At 38.0% G+C, this 11,102-nt stretch overlaps 2 protein-coding genes across 2 annotated transcripts; both read right to left on the reverse strand.

The window, feature by feature from the left end:
- Positions 1-2: 2 nt before the first annotated feature.
- LOC138599394 (uncharacterized) lies at positions 3-5,015 on the reverse strand. Its single transcript, XM_069671050.1, has 12 exons — positions 4,872-5,015; positions 4,732-4,771; positions 3,772-3,901; positions 3,502-3,646; positions 3,298-3,418; positions 3,128-3,206; positions 2,903-3,008; positions 2,637-2,742; positions 2,449-2,530; positions 2,234-2,297; positions 1,473-1,587; positions 3-1,351 (listed from the first exon to the last, which is right to left on the reverse strand). The coding sequence occupies exons 1-12, from the start codon at positions 4,872-4,874 to the stop codon at positions 1,290-1,292; spliced, it is 1,053 nt and encodes a 350-aa protein (XP_069527151.1). The 5' UTR covers positions 4,875-5,015; the 3' UTR covers positions 3-1,289.
- A 283-nt stretch (positions 5,016-5,298) lies between these two features.
- On the reverse strand, positions 5,299-10,920 carry LOC138599642 (protein mono-ADP-ribosyltransferase PARP12). Its single transcript, XM_069671393.1, has 10 exons — positions 10,879-10,920; positions 9,729-9,829; positions 9,406-9,601; positions 8,571-8,715; positions 8,352-8,484; positions 8,132-8,252; positions 7,962-8,043; positions 6,949-7,051; positions 6,741-6,861; positions 5,299-6,151 (listed from the first exon to the last, which is right to left on the reverse strand). The coding sequence occupies exons 1-10, from the start codon at positions 10,892-10,894 to the stop codon at positions 6,090-6,092; spliced, it is 1,080 nt and encodes a 359-aa protein (XP_069527494.1). The 5' UTR covers positions 10,895-10,920; the 3' UTR covers positions 5,299-6,089.
- Between the last annotated feature and the right edge of the window lie 182 nt (positions 10,921-11,102).

The raw sequence follows: 11,102 nt of genomic DNA on the forward strand, positions 1-11,102 counted from the left end.
AGTGAATATAAAGTTGATTTTTAATCAGCTAAAAATTACACAGATTACATGGCAGTGTTTATTAATCAATGCACAATAAATAGGCTGAATGACAAGTTAACTTCTCTTTGGCTTAAGGTTAAAGGAGGTATCTTATCAAAAAGGTTAACATGAATAATTGTATTTATTTTAAGGCAGAAATTCATAAATCATGAACTTTTTTTATTTATTTAAAGTAATAATCTCGAAGATTTTCATATAAATAAATGTCTGTTAAGGTTCTTTCGCTGAATGAGGTAACACAGCCTATGGCCCACTGATGAAAGCCTTTGCATTTGCAGTATAAATTATTATTATGGACTGGATGTCTGTCGCGACTTTCACAGAAACAATCACAAGCTGCTCCCAGTTAGCGACGCGTGCTCCATCACCCAGCAGTGGTTGGTCTTCCTGAGAGGTAAGGCGGAGCTAAGCGGCTGCTTTTCCGTCTCTGCAAGTGTTGCGAGTAAATTGTGATCTACTATGGCTGAACACACAAAGAAAAGATCGATGTCTGGATATCTGGAAAGTGTGCTCCCGCAATTACCATTTACCGCCATAAGGTGTCGTCAAAGAACCAACTGAAATCTTCGAGATTACCACTTTAACTGATTGTCATTAGCACAAAGTAGACTCAGGGTTATACAAAACATTCGGTAAACATGCTTTTTTGTTTCAAGTTTAAAAAAAGTATTATACCCGTTATGTATTTGGAGTTTCCCCTCACCCTAAAAGTTAACTGATTTAGCGTGTCACTCAATATTGCAGCACTCATGATGGACAGTTAAAAACAAAAACAACAGAAGATATCCTCTCTTTTTTTTATGCATTCTTCTTCCTCAAGAAAATCTCGGACCTACATTACCCACGATGCAACTCAACTGCAGACAGCTGGGATGCAAATTTAATATGTTATGCTAGCAGTTGCTAATAGCCTCGAACCACAACCTTCAAGCAGAGATGAGCAGCAGCCCAGAGAGGTCAGTAAGCTACTTCTTTCTTACTCCACGTGCCGACATTTTTCTTTTTGTAGCCCCAACCAACGCTGACTCAAGTGACATCACTTAAGGAAATAAATCAGTTATTGCACAGCTCCTTCTGGAGTAACTAATTTGTTGTGCCACTTAATAAATAACTAATAAGGTTATACAATCACCAAGGAAGAAAGTACTAAATTATTTTAATATGAGAGACAACCTGAGGCAGTGGAGGAGGTGACTGTTAGCATTCACATGTAGTTAATCCTTGACGAATCTGTTGTTGTCCCACAGTCACTGGTTAAGTCTTTGTACTGGTCTGATGGTGTTTGTGGACACGTTTCTCTGAGTCATGGCTGCAAAAGACAGATTTAAAGTTAAACTTGACTCAAAATAATAACTAAAATGACTACCTTGATAAGGTTGAAAGAGTTTTATAAAGGATAGAATACATATTTTACACTTGAAGCCGCTCACCTGAGAAGTTCAGTTCATAGCTAAATCGATGGGCAGTAAACATCATGGTGCCGGTCGGGTTCTGTTGATACTGGAGCTCGATGTCCTGACTGGAAACGCTGCATTGACGTCGACCCTAAATGACGAAGAGTGAAAGAAAACACACTGAAGGAAAAATGTACACAAATTTATTGGAGACCTTTTAAATGCTTTTAAGTTTTTAGCAGTTTTTTCATTTCTGTTGTCTTGGCTAAATATGCTAAAATCACCCACATACAGCTTTGAGCCTACTGACGTACTTCTTAAACCACATCCTTAAATTTGAGGGCAAGGCTGTTCTGTCTCAGTGACTGAACATACTTTTACACTCAAACTGCATTTGAACTGTAGGCCTACATCTCACTTTGTTTGAATTCGAACTGCAAAGATAGCCCTTCCCAATCTCTCACAGTCTCACTGAACATATTACCCTGGTAACACCCCCATTAACTCCAGGGATGGCAAAAAGCTGTACTGGCTACTTGCTAAGTTTCAAATGTTAGCATGATAACACGCTAAACTCAGATGGCAAACAGTTGAAAGGTAAACTTTACAACTGCCAAAAAATAGCACGTTAGTGTGAGCATGTTAGCATGCTAACTTTACAGAGCACCACTGTTCCTGTGTACAGCTTCACAGAGCTGCTAGAATGGCTGAAGACGCCTAATAACTTCACTGATTTTTAGCATTCACTGCCCATAATACTAATGTTTACGAGTCAATAAAAGACAGTTGTGTCTTACTGTAGAGTAATCTCTCCATAATCCACCGATATCAAGAAACTGCCATCGTGGCAGTGTGCCCCAACTGTAGAAAAGAAGAATTTAGGGTCAAACCATGTCAATTAGCATAGCATTAGCATTTGAATTTTTACCCGTTGAATTTCATTTTATTTCTTCTATAGTAGCTTTTCAAAATAAGAGGGTTTGATTAACATTAAGGATCAAATTGTGCTGACCTGCTGTTCTGTTGACTCCCATCTTTAGCAGTCCTCCTCACTGCTCTCTTTGTCCCGATCTTGTTATTGACTTGACACATACCTTTGATAATCCACAGAGATTTAGCAGTCAATTAACACTGTTGTCCTCAACATAAGCAAAACAACTGATTGTCTGGAGTAGCAGCTTAAGATAAGCAGTGCGTTACTTGAAAAGTCCAGGGTGTACGTGTGTCTGTTGATTCTGAAGGGTATCTGTCCCTGTGGATTCAGCTGGTATTGTGCCTCGATGGCAGTGCTGTCAAAGGCACATATCTGCACATAAAACACAAAAAGCACAAGTAAATACACCTTGAAGAGGAATGTCCCTCCTGTTAATGTTCACACTGCAGACTGAATCCTTTTGAAAGGAACATTTGACCACCAGATGCCACTGATTTTTGTTATTTACGAGGAAATCAAATGCCCTACTTACATGTGCTTGGTATTCTTCCCACACCCCTTCTTCTGCCATAAACTCCCACTTGTAGTCTCCATGCGTGACATTTGAAGCCGTGGGGAAAACCGGGGTGGAGTAAATCCTGCAGAAACATAATATATAACAAATTATTGCATATGTACAGGGGCTTAGGGGTCTCAAGTCGTACGTTTTAGGCACATTTTAGACAAAAACAGGACTCCAACAGATGAAAAGTCTTACTGTCCTGTGTTGGGTATGAATTTTGGACGCCTGCGAACGTTCCTGCGCATGCCTGTGATGCAGTTTGTTTGTATCATGGCTGCCGAAGAAAATGCCACCAGTTAGATTAAGCTGTATAAAACCACATTCATTAAAAATAATACAAGCAAAATGGAATTAGAAGATCATACTGGAGAAGTCGATTGTGTAGCTCATTGACCCAACCGTGAAGCTGAAGGTTCCCTGACAGTTTCCCGTGAACAGACGCTCAATATCTGCGCTGGTGAGGGAGGAGGACCCCGTGCTGGAGCTCTGACGAACAAGAGGAGAAAGATCATCTCAGAATGTGAAATTTCGGAGGATTAAATGTGGTTCATACTCAGGATTTTCCTCACCTGGGTTCCGTATTCACGCCACAGCTGGTCATCTCTGAAGTACCAGCCGACTTCCTCCGTCCGACCCGGAGGTAGGAAGCTTAGTCTCTTCACTTTCACAGCGGCGCTTTGGGTCTGTAACTTGTCAAAGTCTATGAATATATTCCTGTGGAGACATATAGGTCAGTTTGAAATATTATAAACTTATTTGAAGGTGCCATGACAAGAGAAAACAAAAAATCCTTGCACTCAAAAGTAGAAAGAACATGAACATGAAATCCCTTCACTGACCCATGGCTGGTGTTGATGGTGATTCCTTTAGCTCCAGGTTGGCAGTAGTGGGTCTCGATCACATGGTCGTTTTCAGTTTGCAGCCACTGATTTCCAGTAAACAGCTGCCACTCATAATGTTTACCACTGGCTGTAAATAGAAATATCTTGTTAAGCACTTATTTAATTCCTTAATGACCCATCCTCTGACAACAAGCCTGCAAGAAATGCCTGAATATTTACTGATTTAAATTTTCAATTTCAAAATTTTATTCCAGACTCGAGGTCCAGATAAAAAGACAAGACAATACACACAATAAGTTTTACGAAAGCACAATTAAAATTCATGGTTTAAAATGTTAAATATGTACAAAAATGAACATCTTATAAGGAGGCATAGTACCCGTGTCTCCAGAGCTGGGATTGGTAGAGCGTAGTACTGCATCTTATTTAATTTATTTTTATATTTTGGGGTTTTAAACCGGCTTTTACATTAATACTGGAGTCAAAATAGTTATCATCCCAGTCTCAAGGGAGATTATTCTGCATTTAGCACATTCTTTCAACACTATACATAGCCTAGTTCTACTGAAATAACACATATATTGCATTAAATAGAGTATTTTTACAGTGTGGTACTAGACTTTTTCTTTGGTAATCGATCTGACTACTTCCCCTAACACTTATCCAGATGCACTGGCCTGGCCTGTGGTCAAAGCATCTTCATAGAGGTATTTAAGATCATAAAAGTAGACAAATAGAAACAAACAGCAACTAAATGTAAGCAGATAATTAAAGTAAATGTCTGACCTCGCATTTTTTGTTTGAAGAAATATAATAATACACGTTTAGGTTTTGACCTTTATTTAGGTATCGATTGCTTGAAAGTCCAAAATGCTAAAAATGACATTGCATTGTCGTACAGAGGAGTAACTCGGTAATACCATCAAAATAGCACTGAATATGTGGTGTCATACAGACCTGGAGTACCCCGCGAATAGCCCAGCAACTTTCCATAGTCCTATAAACACACAAAAACTCAAACGGTCAAACTAGACTTTCAGCAGTGGTAGCGATGCCGTACCTTTCTATAGCGATACCGTAGGTTATGATTTACTCACCATGCTGAAGCCAATATCGACAAAAACGACCGTAAAGCGAGCGAAAACACTATTTAACAAAAAAAAAATCCCTTCTTCTCTGGCCTACTCTTAGTACTCTTAAACCGATGAGAGTTTTAATTTGACTCTTCACAAACAGCTTTTACTTTCGTTTCTCAGCGGTAGCGTGCAAATGGACTAGCCAACTGTACAGCAGGAAGACAGCTCATCTAATAAAAGACACCATGACATCAATATGAAGTTTTACTTTAGGGCATTTATTCTGGCAGAGAACACGTTTCCTGCTTTCCTAACGTGGCACATTACAGGAAGTTGTGTTCTTCTTGTAATGATACGCCATAAGGCACAATTATAGTCACCTTTATAACAGTAGTAATTCCATGGTTGATTCTCAAAATATTGAAATGAAGGACAAAGACAAGAGAGATTCGCCAAAATACTCATATCATGTTGTATTGCCTCAAAAAACAAACATGTCATATTTCAGAACTCCTATTACAAATATTATATATATATATATATATATATATATATATATATATATATATATATTTCATATTATCTGTATCCACAACACAGTACAGACCACATTGGTATATACAGAGTATGATGCAAAAGAATTGCAAATCTTCGTTGAGAGTGTACAATATTGATATTTTGTTGCATAATGTAAGAGTCTTATATAATGTGCAAAGACAATATAAGGCACTTTAGAAATGGCTTTAAATGTGCATTAGATTTGTTCCTAATAAAGGCATTCTACAGAAGAGGAAGTGTCTAAATATTTGGCAGCATGAATGTAACGTAAATGTGTTGTCTAATAAATTCAGTAAAGTTTATTCTACCGTCTTCTTCACATAAGGCAACCTAAAAAAAATAACTGATCCCCCTGGTATGGCAGTAATCGGGAACAGGTTGGTCCAGAACATAATCTGAGGGACAGTTTATCAGGCAGCATTAAACTTCAAAGCCTTTTTACACATTACATTTGGCAGCTAATTTAAAAAATAATTCCTGAGCATTCAGTATTTTTTAATCTTGCCTTACATTCACTTCTAACATAATTACTAATGTAATACTTCCCTGAAAGAAGCCGATGTACAGTCAACAATAAGAGTGTTAAGAGTTAGTAAGTTAGTGAGTGATTGCATAATATTTTGTATTGCACAAGTGAATGTAATATTTTCTTCTTGTCGCCCCCGAAATCTTCTTTAATGCTCACACCAGCACGCGTCTGATCCTGCGCGTATTTTTGGTTTTGAGGTTGGTTTGGGTCATCGCTGTTGGGAAAAAATTAAATGAAATAAATTAATAAATGCTCTTTGTCGTGTTTCAGGATGAGTTACAGTACGTGATAGTCGAAATTCTTCATCATATGTGAGTTGTATTTTATTCTGTAATGCTTTATTCTACAACATTCCTCACAATTGTTTCAAAGTTGAATGGAAAAACACACAATAAATTGGTTCCAAGTAGAGATAAAGTGTAATTGATTAAACCACAACAGGTCAAATGTTTTCATATTTTTGTACGAATGAAACAAACAGTATATAAACTGTTTCAGCAATGTCTGAGGTGCTGGTAGGAAGACTTTCTTCCCATGGACAGAGCCAGGCTAGCTTTTCCCCCCAGTTTCCAGTCTTTATGCAAAGCTATGCTAACCATCTTTTTGTTGTGGCTTAAGATGGGAGTGGTATCAATCCTGTGATCTAAATATGACATGTTTCCAAAAATGTCAAACTATTCCTTCCTGCACTGGTGTTACCAAGAGAATCTTAAAGTCAATGCAAAGTAGGGAAACTGAAATAAATTTAGAAATAATAGTTGCCATTTTATTTCATCACAGTATTAAAAAAAAAATAAACCAACCTCCTAAATCCAGCTTGTAGGAGTGTCCGTTCACTTTGAAGTTAATGGTGTCGCTTTGGTTTAGCTGGTACTTCTTCTCAATGTCTTCAGTGGATACTGAGCATCCAGCTGAAGAGCCCCGCTGTTAAAAGAAGGCCATACAAATCATCACTGGTTGTCTTTTACACTATTTTTTAAAGACAAAAGTCCTTAAATATCCTCTGCTTACCCTCTGTTTGAATGAGTGCCATGCTCCACTGTCCCCCTCAAACTGCCACTGAGGTTTGGTGCCCAGAGAAAGAGTCTGGAGAGCTGAGCTAGCTTGACAAACGCTGGAACAAAAACATTAAAAGGAATATTTGAGGAAATTAGCTCATTTATTTATTGACAAGAGAGCCATATGAAGATTAATACCATGTCACGTCAAAATATGGAGCTAGAGTCAGCAGCAGGTTAGCTTAGTTTAGCATAAAGATTGGAAAGAGCAGGAGAAAGCTAGCCTGGCATTCTCAGAACAAGAAGCTCACTTATTATTTTGTGATAAACATGCTATCTCTTAAAAGGCCTTGTGTCAAAGTCTGTTCGCTCTTTGAATACTATTTCCCTCCAAAACAAACTATGTTGTTAAATGTTACCTTTGAACTAGTCGGTTGGGGTTTTTGCACATGCTACGTTTTTGTTTAGCATCTCGGAAATGAGTAGATGGGTTTGGGAAACGGTTGGGTTGATGTTGGCAGAAAACAACTAGCATGGGATCAATTTTAAGACAGGTTAAGATCAGGGGAAACAACAATAGCATAAGTAAGCTAACTTCCTGGAGGCCTCACTGGTTGCTAGGACACTGGTCCTGACCAAAAATAGTTTGTACATAACCCCCTGTAAAATGGCAAATCATCATTTTTACACTTAGTTATTTGTTTGGATTAAACATATTAGTAATAGTGGGTTGATAACTAAGCTCTAGAGGTTCTTATAGGCACATATTGTTCTCTTTGAACAGAGTCAGGCTAGTTGTTTCCCTGTGGTTCTTGTCTTTATGTTAAGCTAAGCTAAGTTAAGCTAACAGGCTGCTGGTTGTAACTTCAAATTGTGGCGTCATTTAACACTTAGTAATTTCTTTTCTGAGGCTCTCCACTTGATAATAGCTTATCTAACTAGCTCAATATTCTTATCTCTTATTGATCTGAAATTGGACTGACATTCTTCCATTATTTCTAAGCAGCAAACAAAAGACAAGCTCACCCTGCTGCAGCTGCTTGCGGATGTCGGTACATTGGGCGGCGGGTAACTTTCCTTTTTCCATTTTGACCCACCTGTCGCATTTCTAGCAAACAACATAAAGAGAATCAGACTTAACAATACAGGACAGGTGGAATTTGGTATTCTGTGAAGGTTTTGTAAGTATACTTCACCTCTGAATCTGATCTCAAAGGTCTCAGCTCCGATGTTGAAAGTGTAAGAGCTTGTTGGGTTAGTCTGGAACTTCATCTCAATGTCGGAGCTCTTCACAGGACCAAGGTTGCCCTTCGAATCCTGTCCAGAAAACAAACAGACAACCATATTAATCTACCAAGAACATTTAAAAAAATCTAAACATATTTAACGTTTAAAAAACATTTAGAGTTGATCTACCTTGTCTCCATACTTGATCCACTTACGACCCAATGTGCAAAACCAGATCCACACAGTGTTGCCATCATCCAATCGTCTCACTCTCAGGTTCTTTCCGCACACTCTTAGCCTATTAAAGTCTATACTCACTGCCCTATAGAGAGAGACAGAGAGTGTGAGATAAATCAACCAATATATGTCACTCAGCACTTAGAAAAGCGCCATGATTTTCGCTCTTACCCATACAACGTGTTGTAGATTTTAATACTTTTGGTGTGGGGCAGCGAGTACTGGGCCTCGATAATGTGATCATTAATAATATCCATCCAGTTGTTTCCATCATTCAGTTGCCACTGGTACAATCGGCCATCAGTCATTGTTGGCCCTGGTTAAGAAAAAAGCAAAAACAGAATATTCAGGTTTTAACAACACACAGATTTACTGAGCCTTTTAGCCTCTTTCAGCTTATGTTTTGGCTGCCCTTCTCTTCTGCTCTGATCAACTCATGGCTCTGATGAATGGATTTTACGCTACATGCTAAGCACCAAAATTCTGACAGGTGTGAACATAGTGGGATAATAAGCAGCTGAACAGCCATTTTATTTTTTTTCAAAGATTGGTGGAGACCAAAATAAAGCTTAAAGGAGAGCGACTTTAGGACTTATAATCGTTAGCTTCCCAGGAACACAAATACTTATATTTCTCTGTGCTATATGTAGTAACAGGCAACTTCTTGCTAACTCTTCAGCCTTTATGCGGTGATAATCTCAGCTCTGGTATCTAATTAAACACCTCGCTACTTTTTACGCCATGAAAACAGGTATTGAAAAAACAGCATATAAAACTTTCAGTATTTTTCTTAAAAAGCTCTGAAACACATGATTTTTCCTTCACTTTTTAGTCTGCTGTTTTTGTCCTCTCCCACTTTCAATGTTACTGTAGGAGAGATTTTGAGAACTAACATCAGGGATCCAAAATGTTTTGGTCATTAACCCTTCGGATCAACTGAGTTTAGCAGTGTAAAAATGTGTAAAGATATTCTGAAAGCAAGATATGCATCAGAAATATTCCTCACCTGTAGATTTTGATCGGCATGCCACCCTGAACTTGGACTTCGATGAACTTCGACCTCTGGGATGGTTCAGTTTACATTTGGAACCGTACTGACAGTTTCCTTTCAGGGCATATTTGCAGACGTGCAAGTAAAGGCACCTTTTACCGTCCCGACAGCCACCACTGTTGTAATACTTGCAGGGCTTAGTATCAGAAACCTTAAAATGAAAACAGAGACTTTTTTTTAACACTTGAGGGGGATGTTGTATAAGGCAACTGATCACTTTCATGGCTTTATGCAGGATTATAAAATGACTCTAAAATCCTCTCAGTCCAGAAACAAACCTGACTGTCAGATTCAGAGCTTTCATCACTGTCCGACTCCTCACTGGCGTCCGATTCACTGTCAGAGTCTGTCAGAGATTGCTGTTGCGCTTCTGAGTCATCTGATAATGTTACAAAACAAGAGAATTAAGCACAAAGCATTAAGTGTTGACATGGGAATGCTTATTAATTATAACCAGTGGTTATGATTTAACATGATATATAGTTTTCATCAAATTCACTCCTGCATATAATCTGAATATCCACTACAGGGCCAAAAGAATAAGGGAAGATAATTGGAATTTATGGCTGCTTTGAGCGACCATGTATGAATGTGCCACTAAACAACAACAACTAACAATGATAATAATTAATGGGCATACACCTGTATGGATATTATACTTGGTTATTCTAAGTTACTATGGAACTTTGAATATTTGTTTAGTTGCTGTTGACCAGCCACATTTGGGGGTAAATTATACTTTCAATTGTTATGTGTGTAGTAATATTTGTTTAATATGAAAAAGTAAACAAATTCTAAAAGCTCACTTTTACAAAATACCACATGATATTCTTTCTGGGGCGTTTGTTGGTCTTGTAGGTTTACAACACAAATACATAATCCAAATATTTGTATCTGCTGCCCCCTGCTGGCGAATTAAGTAACACGCCGTACTGTATAAGGCCATGTGTTCGTTGTTGGAACACAGTTGATAGGCTATATTAAATATGATAATAAACGTACATTTAATTCAACGTACCTTTAATGTAAGAAAAACAAAAGTTAAAGTGATTGTTACAATAAAGGTTTTGACTATAGCCCAGTTCTACATAGACCCTCAGCTGCCGGGTTTTCTCAGAAATGAAACTGAAACAAGATCATAAACTGTGTTCACCACTTTTTAAAACAATAATTCATACGTTTTAAAACAATAATAATTCATACATGTGTTTTTCTGTGTTTTTTCCTAATATGTCTATCCTAAGTAGGCAAATTCTACCGGGGGCTTTAGGCATATTTGACATCAAGAAGTAACTCTGAATGTCTTATAAAATAAATAAATATACGGACACACAGCTCGCTTGGACTCGCCGAATATGTTTAAAACACAATGACCATGAAGGCTGTAGCTTGCATATATCAGAGTAACGTATAAAGAAAAGTACTTACAATAAGCGGTAGCCATTCTGTTGTTCGCGGTGGCCTACTAACTTTCGTTTTATCCTACTTTCATATAAACTAGCCACACCTACAAATTGTTGTTGAAGTGCCATACTGCTGCCCATACAGATGTTTATTGCCTGTTAATCTATGTTCTAGGCGGATGACTATGAGGACACTGAGCAGGGACTACATATATTGAATGAACCTTATATCTTTAATTTAGGCCATAG

The sequence above is a fragment of the Semicossyphus pulcher genome, unplaced genomic scaffold (assembly GCF_022749685.1).
Source record: "Semicossyphus pulcher isolate SPU_LCO1_2020_fin unplaced genomic scaffold, fSemPul1.0.p SCAF_20, whole genome shotgun sequence".
Lineage (NCBI taxonomy): Eukaryota > Metazoa > Chordata > Actinopteri > Labriformes > Labridae > Semicossyphus > Semicossyphus pulcher.